Genomic DNA, 23,228 nt, shown 5'->3' with positions numbered 1-23,228 from the left:
TTTTGTTTTGACTATTAACCATGGTGTGTCCAGGTGGCTCTCTGTCCAATATGTCCTTCCACCACCAACTTTTGTTTTTAAGATGTTAGGGTCTGATTTGAAGGAGAAATTGCTTCAAGAAAACATTGAATTTGAATTACTTTTAATTTTTACAATTATAGATAACAACTCAGGCTGTAACTTCTGAGCCAGAGTCAGGTGTGTGTGTGGAGGATGTCGAGAGAACATCTGTTATGAATGATATTTTTTGAGACAGGGCACCTCTAAGACAACCACCAGATGCTGAACAAAATTAAATGAAGTGCGACCAGGCTCAATAAAAGGAGCCCAAGTTATTGGCTTCAATTACATACTTGAAGTCATTGTTGGCAGAAATTAAATCAACTTCCAAATACACATTCACTTGACTAAATTTATACTCAGGCTATGCCTGAACAAACCAGTTACCGGATATATGTATGTATACACACATACATACACATATTACATACAAGCACGTATGATTGTGCTTTTCAATTCAAAGGTGGGGGGAAATCCCACTTAATGAAATATTACATAAAGACGGCTCTATTTCATTGTATTCAATAGGAAGATAAGCAAAAAGAAATCTTCAGTTAGTGCCCCACCCCGTCGGCTTACTTCTCCCCTCTACTCACATATCAAACGCTTTGACACTGTTTAGTCCTCTGACCTAGAGAATTATCACGTGGTGGTGGTAGATACCAGCATCAGTGCAAACATTAAGTGGCTTTGTTTTGTCCCCAGGGCTATCTTCATGAGCAGGTCTATGATAGCAGAGACCTCAAAAATTCCACCAGCAGCCAAAAACCATCTACTTTTTGTTTTGCTTTGGGGTTCTTTCTTTTTTTGTGTTTTGGCTATTAACCATGGTGTGTCCAGGTGGCTCTTTGTCCAATATGTCCATCCACCACCAACTTTTGTTTTTAAGACGTTAGGGTCTGATTTGAAGGAGATTTGGCTGCCGTTTCTAGCAGGTCGAGTAACTGTGTGGAGCAGTGCTTTTCAAACTTTTTGCTCGAGTGGAACCCCAAGGAAACATTCCACTGGCTCGAGGAACCCCTGTGCAATAATTTAATAGTCTTATGCACACCTATCTGCAGAGGAGAATTAAAAATTACTGTCGATTTTAGCAATTTTGTAACTTCTTGCGGAACTCCTGGACTGTACTGGCGGAACCCTAAGGTTCCACGGAACCCTGGTTGAAAACCACTGGTGTGGAGTAAAGTGCAATGATTAGGCAGATAGAATGATAGCTCAAAGATGGGGTACATCAAGTGATAGACGGGGAGGTGTAGGGACCAAGGAGGTAAGAGGCACATGCATGTGCACTCACACACACACACAAAGCTATACCACTGGGGGGATGTAATTATATTCAACCCCACATAATTGGAAGTAAGTTTTTTAACCCTAGGCCAGCCCTAATCAAACAGATTAATAATCAACTGCATTCCAGTCATAACCATCTTATCCTTTTTCTTATATACAAAGAACCCTGGACCACATTATTCAACGAATTCTTTTTAAGACAGTGGAGTATAATTTGAGGGAGATTTAGCTGCTATTTTTAGCACGTCACATAACCACAAAGTGATTTGTTAGCTGATTCAAGAAAGTGGTGATTAATGAAGATAACTGTGATAGAAGTAACCAGAGTAAGGTGTAAATATGAGGCAGTGAGATTTGATCCAGGGACAGCCAGGACCCCTCATGATAACAAGGCAATATTTCCCCATCACCAAATATGCTTTTTATGCAAGAAACCAATGACACTCCTTGTATGACAGTCACACATTATTTACAATTATCATGTGATGTCAAGACACAAACATGCACACACACACACACACACACAAACATTCACTCAGACAGACAGGCGTTCACTCAGAGACAGACAGACACAAACATTCATTCAGACATTAGACAGATATTCAGACAGAGAAAAACTTCTTAACAACACAGCCATGCTTGCACCATTATTAACTACACAATGTATTTATGTGAGTGTGTGTGGTGCCGGTGGCACATAAAAAGCACCGTCCGAACGTGGCCGATGCCAGCGCAGCCTCGACTGGCTCCAGTGCCGGTGGCACATAAAAAGCACCATCCGAACGTGGCCGTTGCCAGCGCCGCCTTGGCTGGCTTCCGTGCCGGTGGCACGTTAAAAGCTCCAACCAATCGTGGCCAATGCCAGACCCCCCTGGCACCTGTGCAGGTGGTACGTAAAAACACCCACTACACTCGCGGAGTGGTTGGCGTTAAGAAGGGCATCCAGCTGTAGAAACTCTGCCAGATCAGACTGGAGCCTGGTGCAGCCCCTGGCTTCCCAGACCCCGGTCGAACCGTCCAACCTGTGCTACCGCGGAAAACGAACGATGATGATGATGATGATGTGTGTGTGTAATAGTGGTTTCAAAATTTGGCACAAAGCCGGCAATTTCAGGAGAGAGGTGGGGGGAAAGTCAGTTACATCAACCCCAGTGCTCAACCAAAAAGAAAGACAAGTTGGTCGAGGTTGACTTATCCTTTCAGAATCGATAAAATGAATATCGACGGCACCCACCCACCCACCCTAAAACTGTTGGCCTTGTACTAAAATTGGAAACAATATTCTTTTTAACTTGGGTTTTGTTGGAATTCCTGGAGTCTTGCACACACAGCAGGCTTGCTGCCTGCAGCCTAGGGCTCCATACTATCTGTTCTTTGCAATTATCTAATACTTTCCTGGGTACTCTAGCCATGCCATGGAGGCAAACCTTTTGTAACAGTTCTACTGGGCACTCTATTCCAATTTCCTTTATATTGATGCCTCCTGACACTGTTCCCAAGGACCCAACAATAACTGGCACTATCTTCACCTTCTTCATTTTCCATAACCAGGCTGTTTTGTACTTAAGAAGATTGTATATGTCAACTAGTGTTATTATTATGTGAGACCTTTTCTTTTTTTCAAAGCGTCTCCTCTATTGGCAGTTTTTCGTTGTTAAAATTTTTGATTGTTAAACTGCTTTTTACTCGGTTTTTTTTTTCACAAACGGACAAAACCTTTTGTAACCTTTCGTCCTGTTTTCTCCCTTTATGTTTTCCAATCATATTTGTCAGCCCTTGTGGCCAATAAAAGAATTTTTTTTTTTTTTTTTTTTTTTTATTATTATTATTATTATTATTATTATTCTTGTTTGACTTTGCTTTATATTTGTACAAGTTGGCTCCAAGTCTCACCCAGAGACCTCAAGAGACAACAGGGTTGGAGTTCATGTTGTTGTTATGCCTAGTGTGCCATATATTTGGGGTGGGGATGTTTGTACTAATGAATGTCTAAAAAAAAAATAAAAAAAAGTTTTTTTTTTTTTTTAAACCGAAAATTATGGTTGTTTTAAACCTGAGGTTACATAGAGAGTATTTTGCGTAGGATATGAGCAGTTCCCATGAGCACTATCTTTTGAACTTCTGCCTTTTTGGGTTTCCTGGTATCTGAGTTAGGTAGCTATCTGCCCCTTTTGCTATCATTCCAGGGCACCTATGACAACAGGTATTGTTTAGTCTTCAGCTTCCACATTTTGCTGATTTCATTTCAAGATCTTTTATTTGCTCAGTTTTTGGTAGGTCCTGACAGATACGTTTATATCGATTGGGACAGTCATATCAATGAGGAGGAATGTTCTTTGTTTGAAGTCTTTCATATGATGTCTGGCCTATTTGCATCTATCTTCCTGCAGTTTGATTATTATTATTATTATTATATTATTATATTAAGGGTAAGCTGGCAGATCAGGTGAAGTGCTCAGCAGTATTTCATCTGCTGCTACATTCTGAGTTCAAATTCCACTGAGGTTCACTTTACCTTTCATCCTTTCAGGGTCAATAAAATGAGTACCAGTCAAGCACTGGGGTCGATGTAATTAACTTACCCCCTCCTCAAACTTGCTGGCGTTGTGTCAAAATTTGAAATCCTTATTATTATTATTGTTATAGTTATTATAAAGGTGGTGAGCTGGCAGAATCCTTAGCACTATGTTTTTCTCCGTTTCTAAGTTAGCGACATTTCATCCGTAATTACATTCCGAGTTCAAATTCCACTAAGGTTGACTTTGCTTTTCATCCTTTCAGGGTCAATGAAATAATTACCTTCCCCAAACATTTCAGGCCTTGTACCTATAGTAGAAAAGATTATTCTCATTATTATTATTCCACTGAGGTTGACTTTGCCTTTCATCTTTTCAGAGTCAATGAAATAATTACCAGTTGAACATTGGAGTCGATGTAATCAACCAGTCCCCTCCCATAAAATTTCAGGCCTTTAGTAGAAACATTATTATCATTATTATTATTAATACTATTATTATTACTATTATTATTACTACTATTATTATTATTACTATTATTATTACTATCATTATTATTATTATTATTATTATTATTACTATTATTATTATTACTATTATTATTATTATTATTATTACTATTATTATTATTATTATTAATACTATTATTATTAATGCTATTATTATTATTATTATTATTACTATTATTATTATTACTATTATTATTATTAATACTATTATTATTATTATTACTATTATTACTATTATTATTAATGCTATTATTATTATTAATACTATTATTACTATTATTATTAATGCTATTATTATTATTATTATTATTATTATTATTATTAAGGCAGTGAGCTGGCAGAACTGTTAGCATGCTGGGCAAAATGCTTAGCAGTATTTTGTCCATCATTACGTTTGGAGTTGAAATTCCACGGAGGTCGACTTTGCCTTTCATCCTTTCAGGGGGTCGATGTAATCAACTAGTTCCCTCCCCACAAATTCCAGGCCTTGCGCCTTTAATAGAAAAGATTATTATTATTATTATTATTATCGTCATTGTCGTCATCATTTTTGTTGTTGGTTTGTATTATACAAGCTGTTCTGAGTTTCACCCAGAAACCCCCCGAGTAATAAGCAAGTTGGATGTTTTACTTACATAAGGGTGTTTATTCACGATTAGAATATATTGTACGGGGTAAGGGGCCAGAATCTAAGAACTGAGGTTCTGTTCAATTTGTGATATGTCTGGTTTTGAAACAGTTTTTAAGAGAATCAGATATTCTCGGCTTGAGAGTGTTTTTTTCTTAGGATTATTATTACTATTATTATTATTATTATTATTATTTGATAAAACAGACAGACAAAAGCTATTTATAAAGGTCTTGACATGTATTAATCATCATTCCTACTGTTGCTCCTACTGATAAAACTATTATTATTACTACCACCACCACTGTTGCTATTACTACTACTACTACTGTTGCTATTTTTGTTATTGTTGTAGTTGTTCCTCTTTGTGTATTGTGTGAATGTATAGGTCCGGCTCAAAACAATTATTCCAAGAAGCTATAAGGAGGAAATGGTCCATGAGACAATTCAGAGAAACGGAGACACATTGAGAGACGGAGGGGGGGATGGAATGAGAGAGAGAGAGAATGAGATAGGGAAGAGGAGAAAAAAAAGAGAACAAATGGATTGAGAGGAAGATAAGTGTGAAGAAAAGAGTGAAGGAGATAAAGAGCTTTGATAGCGGAGGAGATTTCTAGGTTATGTGAGAAGCACAATACGGGTAAAAGCAAATGAGAAAAGGAGGAAAATGCAAAATGCAGGGTGGTTGATTCACCATTCAGCTGGTTCACACACATCAATACCATTGCTAGTGTTAATACTGATGCATCTTTGTCCAAGATTATGCTAACTGTAAATAGATGCCACATTACACTGAGCAGTGTATAAGTACCTATTTCTTTACTACATACAAGGGGCTAAACACAGAGGGGACAAACAAGGACAGGCAAACGGATTAAGTCGGTTACATCGACTCCTAGTTCGTAACTGGTATTTAATTTATCGACCCCAAAAGGATGAAAGGCAAAGTTGACCTCAGCGGAATTTGAACTCAGAACGTAACGGCAGACGAAATACCTATTTCTTTACTACATACAAGGGGCTAAGCACAGAGGGGACAAACAAAGACAGGCAAACGGATTAAGTCGGTTACATCGACCCCCAGTTTGTAACTGGTACTTAATTTATCGACCCCAAAAGGATGAAAGGCAAAGTTGACCTCAGCGGAATTTGAACTCAGAACGTAACGGCAGACGAAATACCTATTTCTTTATTACCCACAAGGGGCTAAACACAGAGGGGACAAACAAGGACAGACATAGGTATTAAGTCGATTACATCGACCCCAGTGCGTAACTGGTACTTAATTTATCGACCCCAAAAGGATGAACGGCAAAGTCGACCTCGGCGGAATTTGAACTCAGAACGTAACGGCAGACGAAATACCGCTAAGCATTTCGCCCGGCGTGCTAACGATTCTGCCAGCTCGCCGCGTTTGTATAAGTACCATGAGGAAAACAAGAAAATTTGCCTCTGGCTGTGTGGCTAAGAGGCTTGGTTCCCAACCATGAGGTCTTGAGTTCAGTTTCACTGTGCTGCACCTTTGGCAAGTGTCTTCTGCTACAGCCCTGATCTGATCAAGCCTTGTGAGTGGGTTTGGTAGAGGGAAACTAAAAGAAGCCTGTCATACATACATACACATAGGCAGGCAGACTGGTGGGGTTTGTAGTATTCCAAAGATGCATCGCAACCTCACTGGGGTTGTTGGCATGAAGAGAGCATTCAGTGCACCTTGTAAAACGGTTGGCTTAAAGGAGGGTATCCAATCATGGAAACCACATCAAAGGTGCAGGAGTGGCTGTGTAGTAAGTAGTTTGTTTACCAACCACATGGTTCCGGGTTCAGTCCCACTGCGTGGCACCTTGGGCAAATGTCTTCTACTTGCAAGTGGATTTGGTAGACGGAAACTGAAAGAAGCCCGTCGTATATATGTATATATATGCGTGTGTGTGTTTGTGTGTCTGTGTTTGTCCCCCTAGCATTGCTTCACAACCGATGCTGGTGTGTTTACGTCCCTGTTACTTAGCAGTTCGGCAAAAGAGACCGATAGAATAAGTACTGGGTTTACAAAAGAATAAGTCCCGGGGTCGAGTTGCTCAACTAAAGGCGGTGCTCCAGCATGGCCGCAGTCAAATGACTGAAACAAGTAAAAGAGTAAGAGTAAAGCAGATAGTGGAGAAAAGTAGTTGATGAAAGTAATTACATCTATGATTTTCACTGAATACTGGAGATGTGAGGAAAGAAGGCTGTGCTCAGTGCAAATTCACACGATGTTTACCTTGTTTTGGAAAGGGTTTGTTTAAAATTGGACAGAAAGTCGAACAAAAAAAATCACTGGACAAAAAGACAGACGAAAAGACGTGGACAAAAAGACATCGGACAAAAAATCAGAGCACGCTAATTGACACCTGGTGTAGGTTATTTTACATCCCACTAACTTAGCAGATCAGCAAAAGTGTCTGACACAATAAGAACCAAACATTAAAAAAAAATAGTACATGGGTTGATTTGTTCAGTTAATCCCTTCTTGGAAATGCCCCAGCATGGCCACAGTCCAATGACTGAAACAAGATGAAAACAATACCAAGTCAGAGACATACAAACATTCACATACATAACAACATGTACACACACACACTTCATTTCTGTCGACCAAATCCATTCACAAGATATTTTAGACAACCAGAAGCTTTCGTAGAAGACATTTGGCCAAGGTGTTGTGCAACAGCACTAAACCAAAGACCACATGGTTGGCAAGCTTCTTAATCTTTCAGCCACACCTGCAGTTTTAATTCAGAAAAGTAATGGTCATTAGGAGCAGCAAGGAGAAGACACAGCCAGACTTGAACCAGTAAACACAGAATGTTTGTTGAATGAATCATTAGTGGGTTTGTACATTGTGACAGCCACACTGTCCTAGATATACATGTACAGTATTTCACTGCGGGTCATACTAAAGCTTTGTAGAAAATCACCTAAGTTCCTCTTGATGACAATGTTTTTCTTCAAGGTCAAACTACACTGAACAAAAGTTGTGATCAAAGGCATTTCAATTGTAACCGTCCCGTCTTAATTTCAGGCTATTTTTTAATTTCAAAAGTCCTGAGTATAAATAACTTTCAGCTGCATCCATTAGTGGTGTCCCATGTTTGGGAATTCTAGGGTCTTGAGGAATGTGGAATCACCTCTTAACCGCTACTGTTCCCAAGTCTGTCTGACCTGGAGTGTTAGAAGCATGTATAGGCTCTCAATTGGATTCATGTCAGGCAAGTTTCCTGACCATGGGAGTACATTAACAACATTTTCAGCGAACCATGTCTTTACTGATTTTGCTGTATGGCATGGTGCTGAGTCTTGATGGAACATCTAATGCCTGTCTCCGTACCATTCCTGAACTTGTGGTATTAGTCTACTTCTAAGTACCGCTATGTAGCTCCCTCGATTATTTTCAGGCAACTTGTTCCATGGGTAAAACTTGTTCCCCAAACCATAATCTTCTGTGAAAATTTTAGTGTTTTTCGAAGACAATCCAGACGAAATTCCTCACCAGGTCTCCTCACACTTTGCACCCAATCATCGAGCACTGCTATGGTGAATTCATTTGAAAACACCACCAGCAACAATTGAGAACCATATTTGATTAATAGGACATCCAGAACAAGTTATTTGTTTTAGTCTATGACAATCAGAAATTAATGACTATTTTAAAATAATCTTTTGTAAAGCTGGTTTGATGACTAAAATCAATGGTAACATCTTATTTCATCAATAATATCATGGATTCAATACATAAAGACTTTCATCCACTCTTTGAGATTAGTCTTATCTGCTCCCTTTGCTCAAAAGTCTATCAATATAATTTTTAGCCCATGCATGATTTTTTTCCTTCAATAAGCACCATCCGTTCATGTCCGTTGCCAGCATCGCCTGGCCCCGTGCCGGTGACACGTAAAAGCACCATCCATTCGTGGCCGTTTGCCAGCTCTGTCTGGCACCTGTGCAGGTGGCACGTAAAAAACACCCACTACACTCACGGAGTGGTTGGCGTTAGGAAGGGCATCCAGCCGTAGAAACACTGCCAGACCTGACTGGGCCTGACGAAGCCTTCCAGCTTCACAGACCCCAGTTGAACCGTCCAACCCATGCTAGCATGGGAAGCGGACGCTAAATGATGATGATGATGATATGCGTGTAATCCACCTTCCAAAAGTCTGTTGCTAATTGTTCTTCGATGCACAATAATGTTCTCTTCTATTAATTCACAGGAAATCTTAATACAAGATGCTCTTCTATTATTCAGAGAAATTCTTTTTATTTTTTTAGCAATCCTAGGAGTTGTTACTCATTTCCTACCACAATTACCAATCCTTTTTCCCATCAAATCCTTGTTCTTTTCCATTTTCCTTAACTGCACTAATTATCTGAGTTGAAACAATTAGCCTCTTTGCAATTTCTCCCTGTTTAACTGAGGCATCCCTCAAATACACTTCTATTTGTTTAATTTTATGGGGACTTGGTCTCTTTGCTTACCCATCTCAGCCTGGAATTGAAATAACGTTTTTTACACTTTAAGTGCAACGTACAACATGGATTTGTAACTAATACAACACAGAGTAACTAAAAAGTCACTAGAACACAAACAAGCACCTTGCACCAACCACTGCTTGACTAAAACTGAAGGAAACATGGGCTGCAGCAGCTGGGCCGCATAATACAATTTAGTGTTGTCACACAACAGAAGCTCATTATAGCCAGATGTCACTAGAAACCCTTATAAGCCGTTGTAAAAATCAGAGTCAGAGAATGTACAGTCGTAATTGTATGAAAATTAATATGATTTAAACTCATTTGTCTCATTTAAATAACCAAACAAGCAAAATATATAGTGTTCTCTAAAAATCCATAATAATGTTTCCAGTACTCTCTCTCTCTTTCGGAGAGGCACTGAGCAGCTATACGCACACATACACACACGGCAGTAACTTCCACCTACCGAATTCAATCGCAAAGCTCCGGTCGGCTCGGGGCTATAGTGGAAGACACCTACCCAATGTGCCACGCAGTGGGACTGAACCCGAAACCATATAGCTAGGAAGCAAGCTCCCTAACCACACAGCCATGCCCGTGCCTACACTATATATATATATATATATATATATATATATAAGGTTAATCCAAACGGGAAAACAGAAAAAACAACAACACGTGGAACAATTACAGTATTATTATTATTAGGCGCTCAGGAAAATGGAAGAAGGAGGGTATGACGTTTCGAGCGGAGCTCTTCGTCGGAAACATAGGAGAAAGAAAGATCCCGAGACGGGAGGACAGGGGAAAAAAAATTGCAGGTAGTCTTCACGAGGTCACATACTAAAAAGACGGAAGTGGTAAAAAAGGAGGAAAATGTTTTTTAAAAACAGGAGAGCTGAATCAAAGAGGGAATGGTAAAAAAAGGTGTGTGAGATGACTAGGGTGTGTGTGTGAGTGTGTGCGTGTGTGTGTATGTGTGTGTATGGTGGACAGTGGCTAGTAGCAGGCAGTAGTAGTAGAATTAAAGGAGTGGTGTGGGGGTACCCTAGCAAGTCAGAAAGGCAGATCAGATATATATATATATATATAGATATAAAGGGAAAGTTTACGAAAATAAACAAAAGATGAAGGCAGGTGGAGTACAAACAAACAAATGTATTAGTATAGCGCTCAGGAATAGAAATAGAAAAAGCCTTTTACGTTTCGAGCCTACGCTCTTCGACAGAAAGATACACAGAAAAAAACAAGGAGAGAAAAAAATGCGTGTAGGAGCTAACGATATATATATATATATATATATATTATATATATATATATATATAGTTATTATGTTAACCCTTTTGTTACTAACCCGGGCAAAACCGGCTCTGGCTCTGTGGTAAAATGTCTTGTTTTCATAAGTTTTGAATTAAAATCTTCCACCAAACCTTAGTCATAATTTATGTGCCTAACACTAGCTTAATGATAACTAAGTTATTTTACTAAATTCTTTGTTATATTTAAAATAATTGAAAGAACTACAGAGCACCTCAAAATAAATACGGTAACGAAAGGGTTAAACTGTTGTGTGTCCAAATTTGGCCAAATGCGTTGTTTTCATTATTTATTTTTGCTTGCAATAGCCGGTTCTTTTGGTCAAATTATTATATCTCCAGATGCTAAGATATCAAAAATTGTAAAAGTGTAGTACAATGGTTTTGTTATGGAAGGTGAAACTATTTTTTCGTTTTCTGAAAAAGCAACATTTTGGACTTACGACACTTTTGTATAATAGCAACAATATATACATGTGTATATATATATATATTACTTGTTTCAGTTATTAAACTTTAGTCACGTTGAGACACCACCGTTGAGAACTTTCAGTTGAATGAATTGATCCCAATTTTCTTATTTTTTTAAGCCTGGTACCTATACTATTGATCTTTTTACCGAATCACTAAATTATGGAGATGTAAACACACCAACACCGGTTGTCAAGCAGGGTGGGGGACAAAGACACACACAAAGATTATATATATATACACACTGGGTTTTTTCCAGTTTCTGTCTTCCAGATCAATTGACAAGGCTTTGGTTGGTCCGAGGCTATAGTAGAAGACACTTGCCCAAGGTGCCACGCAGTGGGACTGAATCCCAAACCATGTTGTTGCGAAACTAGCTTCTTACCACACAGCTATGCCTGCGCCTATACATATACGTATATACACATACACACACACATACATTAACCGTATGTTTCGTTCTCTTTAAGAGCCTCAAGTGGTTTCCAATCCAGTCATCAGCTCTTTGCATAATACATCCTGCTGCTCTCCCAGATTAGTGAGGAAAATGGAGACAGGGATGGCACCACTTGTCCCAAGCACACTTCAGAAATGAAGTGACATCCTATTGTCTGGATGGCTGAGTCAGAAGAACAATCCAAATGGACTACCATTCACTGTTTATGTTTTTGTTTTGTTTTGTTTCGTTTGTTTCTCACCCCACTAATTTCATTACTTATAACATGTGACCAGGCAAGAACATTCATAATCATCCACTTTCCCATGCTTAAATGGGAGACAAAATTTGTTGAGTCAGATGCCTTCCCAGTCACCAACCCTCGCCTGTTTCTAAGCAAAGCAATATTTCTCCAGGACCAGACATGGTTGTGTGGAATAGTGGAAATAGAGGACACCACTTCCGTTATGGGGGCAATAACTGACACAGACACACACACACACACGCACAAACTTCTTACAACAGCCAAGCCTGCACTCAGGACATTTTCAAGACAATTTTTTTATCTCTTCCAAATAGAGTAGATACAGAAGAAATTGTCCCAATAATGATATCTGATCAAAAAAAAAAAAAACATTAACCATTTTGAACATGCACCTTCACAAGTATACAGTGATCTTTCTGGGCATTTCAGACATTTTTGGAAGATATATGTATATATATCAGCCTCGCCTGGCCCCCGTGCCGGTGGTACGTAAAAAGCACCATCCGATTGTGGCCGTTTGCCAGCCTCGTCTGGCACATAAAAAGCACCCACTACACTCACGGAATGGTTGGCGTTAGGAAGGGCATCCAGCCGTAGAAACATTGCCAGATCAGACTGGGCCTGGTGCAGCCTTCTGGCTTCCCAGACCCCAGTTGAACTGTCCAACCCATGCTAGCATGGAAAACGGACACTAAACGATGATGATGATGTGTGTGTGGAGGCGCAATGGCCCTATGGTTAGGGCAGTGGACTCACGGTCGTAGGATTGTAGTTTCAATTCCCAGACCGGGCGTTGTGTGTGTTTATTGAGCGAAAACACCTAAAAGCTCCACAAGACTCTGGCAGGGGGTGGTGGCGACCCCTGTTGTACTCTTTTGCCCCAACTTTCTCTCACTCTTTCTTTCTATTTCTTGAGTAACGCTGTGATGGACTGGCGTCCCGACCAGCTGGGGGGGAACACATACGCCGCAGAAACCAGGAAACCGGGCCTGGCTAGGCTTGAAAAGGGTGCAAAAGAAGTGTTGTTAAATCAGCCTTGTTCTATGATCATTATTTACATTTATGTGGATTGTTAAAGATTAAACATACCCCGCTTTAGAAATGTATTAATTTGTGCCTGTATCTGTTGGATAAAACCATGTTCTTTATTTTTTTTCTTTAATTTTCATTCTATAAACATATTTAAGCATGACGCAGGAGTGGCTGTGTGGTAAGTAGCTTGCTTACCAACCACATGGTTCTGGGTTCAGTCCCACTGCGTGGCATCTTGGGCAAGTGTCTTCTACTATAGCCCCGGGCTGACCAATGCCTTGTGAGAGGATTTGGTAGATGGAAACTGAAAGAAGCCTGTCATATATATGTATATATATATATATGTGTGTGTGTGTGTGTATGTTTGTGTGTCTGTGTTTGCCCCCCCCCCTAGCATTGCTTGAAAACCAATGCTGGTGTGTTTAAGTCCCTGTCACTTAGTGGTTTGGCAAAAGAGACCGATAGAATAAGTACTGGGCTTACAAAGAATAAGTCCTAGGGTCGATTTGCTCGACTAAAGGCAGTGCTCCAGCATGGCCGCAGTCAAATGACTGAAACAAGTAAAAGAGTAAAGAGTACGGTACAACATGATGTTTTCAGGATTTTAAATATCAAGCACCTTACTTTAGGGCTGCATTCATTTGTACTGGTACCAAATGAAGTCATGTTCTTTACTTGTCATTGCTTAATTTTCACCCTATAAACATCACACAATATACATGGTACAGTGTGACACATTTTTGAAAATTTTAAATGGATTAATATCCAGCAGATCCTGCTTTAGAAGTGTATTAATTTAAATTCGTTAAGTACAATTTAGTTCTTCACTTTTCATAGTATATCAACTGTCACCAAAAAACCAGAAAATCCAAAATCCAGGAAAGTTCCAGTCCCAAGTTTGCCAGATGGTAGATAATTGGTTTGGTACTGTATAAGAGAATACAACTATTAACGCTCTCTTTCTCACACACACAGACACACACCAAAAAAAAAAAAAAGGAGGGTCTCAAAGTGCAGAATCGCAAACATTTACCCACCTACTCTGATTTAAGGAGTCAGTGTAACAGAAAGATAAACACATCTGTCACCAAAACACACAAATCAACGTGGGCTTGAGTTTACATTGGCGTCTGACCCTGACCTGCTAGAAATAGCAACCAAATCACATCCTCACTGTCCTTGGAAAGCGTAGTGGATGATATAGACCTACACAAGGCGGCGAGCTGGCAGAAACGTTAGCACACCGGGCGAAATGTGTAAGCCGTATTTCGTCTGCCGCTACGTTCTGAGTTCAAATTCCGCCGAGGTCGACTTTGCCTTTCATCCTTTCGGGGTCAATTAAATAAGTACCAGTTACGCACTGGGAGTCGATGTAATCAGCTTAATCCGTTTGTCTGTCCTTGTTTGTCCTCTCTGTGTTTAGCTCCTTGTGGGTAATAAAGAAATAGATATTTCGTCTGCCGCTATGTTCTGAGTTCAAATTCTGCCGAGGTCGACTTTGCCTTTCATCCTTTCGGGGTCGATTAAATAAGTACCAGTTACGCACTGGGAGTCGATGTAATCAGCTTAATCCGTTTGTCTGTCCTTGTTTGTCCTCTCTGTGTTTAGCTCCTTGTGGGTAGTAAGGAAATAGATATAGACCTACAGCTCTAAAAAGACAGGATGGCCATAACTGGGGTAAATTTTTATCATAGATGTGTTTGATTAAGGTTTAAACTGAATTTAAGCAATACAAAGAAGTTAATGTAATAAAAATTCGTACACTATTGATCTAATGGAGTTTTTTTATTCAACTCACCCCATTTACTAACACAAACACTGCAATATAAGTATATAATAACTGGCAGACTGTAATTAAACAAACAAAAATTAACAGTTTAGTTACAATGGAGAAACAGGTTTCTACACACACACACACACACACATATACACATACAAGTGCAGTTACAGTGTGTATGTATGCGAACCTTTATCCAGAGTGTATGTTAAGTGTGTGTGTGTGTGTGTGTGCGAATGCTGTGTAATCGAAACCTAACAGAAATGAGTGATCAGCAAATATGCTTATAATACATGCATATTTATAGACAGTATGTGTTAGTGAGAGACAGTGAGAGAGAGCTGTGTGTGTGAGTGTGTGTGTATGTGGGTCAGTAGTTCATATATCGGAAGAGAGAAGCACACTAAAACATCAGAGCAGTAACATTTAGGCTGTTTGCCTTATGACGAGTAGCCTATACAGCTAAGAGATTTAGTAGTGCAAAACCAATGGTCACTCTCTGACTGGCCACAACAAACAACCTCCTAAATGTGTGGGTCCGCAAGCGGCTGCCTTTACAAGAAAGGTGACAGCGGCCTGCCAGCCTTCGCCGGACTGTCCGGCGAGCTTCTTTCAGTTTCTGTCCGTCCAAATCCACTCAAAAGTCTTTGCTTCGCTCGGGGTTATAGAAGATATATTTCTTTACTACCCACAAGGGGCTAAACACAGAGGGGACAAACAAGGACAGACAAATGGATTAAGTCGATTACATCGACCCCCAGTGCGTAACTGATACTTAATTTATCGACCCCCGAAAGGATGAAAGGCAAAGTGGACCTCGGCGGAATTTGAACTCAGAACGTAACGGCAGACGAAATACGGCTACGCATTTCGCCCGGCGTGCTAACGATTCTGCCAGCTCGCCGGGGTTAGAGAAGATACTCGAAGTGTGGGGCAGTGGGACTGAACCCCGAAACCATGTGGTTGGGAAGCAAACTTCTTACCACACAGCCATATATGTACACATACGTATATATAAGGACACGTGGAGGCGCAATGGCCCAGTGGTTAGGGCAGCAGACTCGCGGTCGTAGGATCGCGGTTTCGATTCCCAGACCGGGCATTGTGAGTGTTTATTGAGCGAAACACCTAAAAGCTCCACGAGGCTCCGGCAGGGATGGTGGTGATCCCTGCTGTACTCTTTCACCACAACTTCCTCTCACTCTTACTTCCTGTTTCTGTTGTACCTGTATTTCAAAGGGCCAGCCTTGTCACTCTCTGTGTCACGCTGAATATCCCCGAGAACTACGTTAAGGGTACACGTGTCTGTGGAGTGCTCAGCCACTTACACGTTAATTTCACGAGCAGGCTGTTCCGTTGATTGGATCAACCGGAACCCTCGTCGTCGTAACCGACGGAGTGCTTCCACCCCATATATGGACACACACATATACATACGATAAGTTTCAAACGTGAACCGGACTCTGTATTCCACGTAATTCACTTTACCACCAAAATGGTCCAAATTAACGAAGGGAGGAGTTACTTCAATGTGGTTGCTAGACCTGCTAGAAATAGCAGCAAAGGCTTGCTTAAACCACACCGGTCTTTTTTCTTTATTTATTTGTAAGACACAGGATAACATTATCCATCAGTGTACATTATTCATCATCATCATCATCATCATCATTTAGCGTCTGCTTTCCATGCTAGCATGGGTTGGACGTTTCAACTGGGGTCTGTGAAGCCAGAAGGCTGCACCAGGACCAGTCTGATCTGGCAGTGTTTCTACGGCTGGATGCCCTTCCTAATGCCAACCACTCCGTGAGTGTAGTGGGTGCTTTTTATGTGCCACCCGCACAGGTGCCAGACGGAGCTGGCAAACGGCCACGGATGGATGGTGCTTTTTACGTGCCTTCGGCTGAAAAAACGAAATATTACATACATAAAGGCGGAGGTAAAGAATACGCACACCACCCGTTTTTGGCGTGACCCTAACCCTAAACACCGGGTGTAAATTCAAACGTGATGACCATGACTTGATTGTCTCTGATCATGGTGTGAGCGGGTGGGGGCTGGGGGAAGAGAAAAGGTTGGTTGATTCCAAACCAACAACATAATTACTATTAAAACCAGTATTTATTAGCATTATCAAACATCTTTAATTCATCAACATTTCGTTATATCATCCACTTTTATCAACACCATCACATCAACCATCAGTGATAAAAATCATTAGCGTCAAGCTTGCCTATCTTTAATTACTACCAGCACCGTTAATAATCATCAAGGAACAGGACTACTTTAAAGTATGAGCCAGCAATGGTTTAGTGAAGTCTCCATGAGCAGCTCTAGGAAGTTTCCCCGTTTGGGGGGCGATGGGGGGGATATTCATTGCTGATATTTATATCTGCTATCGCTGTTCTTTTTATAAGCGCCTTATGTAACCCCCACATGGCATCGTTTTGTACTGGCCCCAATGTGTTATAGTGGGTATATGTATATATATATATATTTATTTTATAGAAGGAGCTTCTACAGGACTAGAACTGTTTCATTCAAATGAAATCATCAGGAAGCTTGCTGTCAAAATAATGATGATTTCATTTGAATGAAACAGTTCTAGTCCTGTAGAAGCTCCTTCTATAAAATAAATTAATTTACTCTGCTATGTATTGAGTACCTTATTTACTGTGGTTAACCCCGACTCAACCCGGGACCTACATATATATATATATATATAATATATATATATATTTATTTTATAGAAGTAGCTTCTACAGGACTAGAACTGTTTCATTCAAATGAAATCATCAGGAAGCTTGCTGTCAAAATAATGATGATTTCATTTGAATGAAACAGTTCTAGTCCTGTAGAAGCTCCTTCTATAAAATAAATTAATTTACTCTGCTATGTATTGAGTACCTTATTTACTGTGGTTAACCCCGACTCAACCCGGGACCTACATATATATATATATATATATATATATATATTATATATATATATATATATATATATATAATATATATATATATATATATATATATATATATATAGAGAGAGAGAGAGAGAGAGAGAGAGAGAGAGAGATTTCAGCGGGATGGCGGAATCGGTAACACGCCGGACAAAATGCTTAGTAGCATTTCTTTCAGTTTTCTGTCCCGAGTTCAAATTCCGCCGAAGCCGACTTTGCCTTTCACCCTTTTGGGGCCGATGAAATAAGCATCAGTTGCGTACAGGGTTCGATATAATCAACTAACCTCTCTTACCGAAATTTCAGACCTTGTGAAAGGATTATTATAATTATCAGTAGTAGTAGTGGTGGTGGTGGTGGTGGCGGTAGGCCTGTGAATTGGTAGAATGGTTAGTGTAGGATGTTAGGTCTTGTGGTATTTTGCAATCTAAGTTCGAATAGCGCCGAGGTCAATTTTGTGCCTTTCATCCTGTCTGGGTCGATAAAATAAAGTACTAGTCAAGTACTGGAGTTACATGTAATCGACTTGCTCCCGCACCACCACAACTAAAAAAGATGCAAGACGAAGAACTAATTATCGTTAAAACCTCCGACTGACAGATATATATCCATATAGAATTAAGAGTTTTTTCAACTCTTATTAAAATTTTTCTTCAGTAGTTACATTGCGCTTAGCTGTTTATATTAATTTATACATATGTGGTTGGTGTTAGGAAGGGTTTATATATATATATATACAAGGGCATCCAGCCGTAGAAACTCTGCCAGATCAGACTGGAGCCTGGAGCAGCCCCTGGCTTCCCAGACCCCGGTCGAACCGTCCAACCCGTGCTAGCGCGGAAAACGGACGTTAAACGATGATGATGATGATGTGTGTGTGTGTGTGTGTGTGTGTGCACATGTTTGCTTTTATATGAAGTTATAATTATTTCTACTCTAGGCACAAGGCCTCGAAAATTTTGGGGCTAAGGGGGCTAGTAAATTACGTCAACCCCAGTGCATAACTGGTACTTATTTCATCGACTCCGAAAGGATGAAAGGCTAAGTCGACCTCGGAGGAATTTGAACTCAGAACGTAGCGACGGTCGAAATACCTATTTCTTTACTACCCACAAGGGGCTGAACACAAAGGGGGCAAACAAGGACAGACAAACGGATTAAGTCGATTATATCGACCCCAGTGCGTAACTGGTACTTATTTAATCGACCCCGAAAGGATGAAAGGCTAAGTGGACCTCGGCGGAATTTGAACTCAGAACGTAACGGCTGACGAAATACTGCTAAGCATTTCGCCCGCTCGCCACCAAACTGAATGATTATTCGATACTTTTTAGTAGAGTACATATTTGTTATGTTTTTACAATGAGAGTAGTAGAGTGTATGTTTGGATAAGGTTGTTATTACTTGACTGTACACAAAACAATACAACCACCATTAACTACAATCTCTGAATATTTGTTACCTTACCTAACTTAAAACAAACTGTCTGTCTGCCAAGTTTCGGCCTGCTAACCTTCATCAGACAGAAACAGTCTGATGAAAGCGAGCAAGCCGAAACCTCAAAGTCCTTGTCACCACTCTTTTTGTAAACAGCATAATTCTATATATATATATCTGTTTGTATAACGCGTGTGTACATGTGTGTGTGAGAGAGAGACTATGATAAACACAAGTTCATGGAATTTGTTCCCTACGCACGTTTCCCCGTTGTGATTGTTTGAACGTCTGCAACCACATGGCACCTTGGGAAAGTGTCTGCTACTATAGCCTCAGACCCACCAAAGCCTTGTGAATGGATTTGGTGGACGGTATATAATGTGCGTAAGCCGTATTTCGTCTGCCGTTACGTTCTGAGTTCAAATTCCGCCGAGGTCGACTTTGTCTTTCATCCTTTCAGGTTCCATAAATTAAGTACCAGTTATGCACTGGGGTCGATGTAATCGACTTAATCCGTTTGTCTATCCTTGTTTGTCCTCTCTATGTTTAGCCCCTTGTGGGTAGTAAAGAAATAGGTATATAATGTGTGTGTGTCTATGTCTGTGTGTGCACGCGCGCACCCCACCAGCTATTGTCAACCGGTGTTGGTCTGTTTACGTCCCTGCAACTTAGCATTTCGACAAAATGAACCGATAGAATAACGAGCTTTAAAAAAGTAAAAAGTAACTAGGACCGATTCATTCGACTGAAATTCAAGGCGGTGCCCCAGCATGGCCGCAGTTTAATGGCAAGTAAAACACACACCCGGTAATTCCACTTTAATCGCCCAAGTCCTTCCCTATAACAAACCCCCCTCTTTGTGTCTCGTCGGAATTTAATCATTATTATACAATTCAATGACAAAATAGTTTTACTGATAATAATAGTGAAGCTTCTTAACCCCAGACTTAAGAAGATTAACCAACTAAATAATAAACAAAAGCTCACAGCAACAATAAAAAGTGGAACTTTATTCAACAGCATTAGCGCAATTGGGTGGTGAAATAACGATTTTCGAAAGTGCGAGAAACAGAGAGAGAAGAGAGAGAGAAAGGCAGACAGACATATAGAGAGAGACAGATAGACAGAGATATAGAAAGAGAGACAGACAGTGAGAGATTACATGAACACGCGTAGATTTTGTGTAGGTGTTCAAGCATTATACAAATATACACACCCACATGCACAAAATACACACATCTACACATGTATACATACATACACACACACACACATATATACATACATACACACACATATATACACACACATATACACACACACACATATATACATACACACACACATATACATACACACACACACACATATATATATCTGTATGTATGAATGTGTGGGTATGTTTATATATATATATTATATATATATATATATATATATACACCCACACATTCATACATACAGATATATATATATATATATATATACATTTATATATATATATATATATCTGTATGTATGAATGTGTGGGTATGTATATATATATATATATATATATATATATATATATATATATATATATATACACACACACACATTGACAAACCCCAAGTTACAATATAAACAAGTCGCGTAAGAGAGATGATGATGATAATAATAATAATAATAATAATAACAAACAAAAATAATTAAAAACAAAAAGGTTTAATTACCTCGTAACCAGGCAGCTACTTGTTCTGGGTTCCAATTATCGAATCGAATATAATTTAAAAGGTTCCGTCGCCCCATGGTAAGATGGTGGGCTACCAGCAATGCTACTGGCTGTGTGAAACGGGTTCTTTAAAATTATCTATACGGTGGTGTATAAACGAGTATATATGTGTTTGAGTGTGTATGTATGAGAGAGAGATTGGTTGACAAGGAAGTATTTAGAGATACTACATTGTTGATGATGACACAGAACCTGACCTCACTTCCTTATAGTGGAACAGTGGGTTCATTTAGCCACTTCAGATAGATTTTTTATCCTGTGGTTTTACGTCTACGCTGAGCGGGGTATCTTTCGTTTGTACTGTACTGTTCCGAATGTCAAGTTTATCTGGAGTTATTATGTATTTATATGGTCAAACAGACTCGAAAGAGGCAGTTGTTGATCTGTTGGCAAGACTTGTGTTATTAAATAAAATCGATGAAAAAAAAAAGTACAAAAACTTGCCGGGGTGAGTGGAAAATCCAACGTTTCGGACAGAGTTCTTCTTCAGAGAAAAGTTGAAAAGAGAAATTAACGAGAAATTAATTACTGTGTGTGTGTGTGGTAGTAGTAGAGTTTATGTTTGGATAAGGTTGTTATTACTTGACTGTACACAAAACAATACTACCACCATTAACTACAATCTCTGAATATTTGTTACCTTACCTAACTTAAAACAAACTGTCTGTCTATTCTGTCTGTCTGCATACATACCGACATACCTACCTACCTATCTACGTACCTACATACCTATTAACAATTATTACATACTCACTTCAAAAATGTCCTCTGCTCAGCACCGAATCTAGCCCCCCATTCACACTTTTAACTGACAACTAAGAAATATGCGAACATCACAAGCTACTAAAAACCATCACCAACAAGTGGGTGTGTGTTTGAAGGTTGTGGACGGCTTCAATGATAGTTAGTCCCTTACTATTTTTTCTTCCCTGCTATATCCTTCTTCGTTGTCGGCTGCCCCTCCTAACTTCCCTACTTCTCTCTCTCGTCCTTCTCTGATCGAGACTTTGTTTTTTAGTGTCAGTCAGTTAAAGTCTGTCTCAACCCAACAACAACAAAATATCTCAGGTCTGTCTCCCATTCATAGTTTTACGAACAACCCCTGATTATCTCGTTTTCTTTTCCTCCCCACTTCCATCTCACGAACATTCTCCACCTCTGCTATAGACATACATAACGTCCAGTATTTAATTTCCCATCCTTTATCTGCCATGCTAAGAACGACTGCTGTTCATTTTATAAACTTAAACTCAGGATAGAAAAAAGCAAGTCAGAGGAAAATTTTAAAGATAAACACACACACAGAATATATATATTATATCGATAAATATGCAAGAAGCAAAATATGAATTGCGTTAATTGCTTCTTCAAGGTGCTTTCATGATAAACTTAATTGTTGACTACTAAAACGATAATCGTTCCTTCTTCGGACAAATTAAGAAATAAAACTAGTTCGGTAGACAAAACACAAACTGTTTAGGCAGACAGTTACAGCTAAAATAGACCAACTATATATGTTTTTTCCCTCCGATATATAAATAAATATTTCCTTCTGTGTCTACAGCAAACAATTATTGTTTCCGAGCTTCACATAATTTCGATACGAGAAGCAATTTGCTGGCACATATATCCTTCTTGTTTGGCTCTGAATAGCGAATATCTGTTTAAATTAATAATTCCTATCTTCCACTCTATGAACGGTGTTTCTGTCTGTCAAACTATGTAATAATTCTTGCTCTTTTTTGCTTCTATTTCAGCTGTATCAGATAATAAGTGAGAGACGAGGACATGTAAACATTTCAGGCAAACGAATAAGTCCGACTTCCCCAAAAAGAATTTTTTTTTTTTCAAAAAATTACTCGACAAAGGAGATAAAAAGAAATAAATAGTTTGTTATGCTTGTGTATGTGTCAAGGATATTTAAATGGTAAATGAAATAAATGTCAGCTAATTCCGTAGGAAGAAAATAACCGCATAAAAACGAACTCTGACGCAGCAAGATAATCAACAATTGCGAAGGTAGACGAGGAGTGAATTATGTCCATGCCTTTCCAGAAGACCCCCCTGGAACGGTTCTGCGAGAAAGACAACTAAAAAAGTATTCGAACCAGTTGTTGCTTGGTTATTTGGACAGTCGGTAGTGGTGTTAAGTAAATCCTTCAAGTCGTTAGCTGCCAACAGTGGCGGAATTTTGGTAATGCCTTCATGGTTGTAGTTGCCTGGTGAGGTTTCGCCATATCTTTCTTTCTCTCTCTCGT

General features: G+C 39.4%; 1 protein-coding gene across 7 annotated transcripts in view; it reads right to left on the bottom strand.

Moving 5' to 3' along the window:
• Positions 1-23,228, bottom strand: part of LOC115222874 — a 200,771-nt gene extending 177,543 nt beyond the window's left edge. For all 7 annotated transcript variants that reach the window (XM_029793246.2, XM_029793247.2, XM_036511955.1 and 4 more), the window contains exon 1: positions 20,912-23,228. In XM_029793246.2, coding sequence (XP_029649106.1) covers positions 20,912-20,987 — 76 coding nt within the window. In that variant the 5' untranslated portion in view covers positions 20,988-23,228. The remainder of the gene's footprint in view (positions 1-20,911) is intronic.

This window comes from Octopus sinensis, linkage group LG21 (genome assembly GCF_006345805.1).
Source record: "Octopus sinensis linkage group LG21, ASM634580v1, whole genome shotgun sequence".
NCBI classification, from domain to species: Eukaryota; Metazoa; Mollusca; class Cephalopoda; order Octopoda; family Octopodidae; genus Octopus; species Octopus sinensis.
The sequence above is the reverse complement of the archived record's forward strand: the minus strand, read 5'-3'. Positions and strand labels throughout refer to the sequence as shown.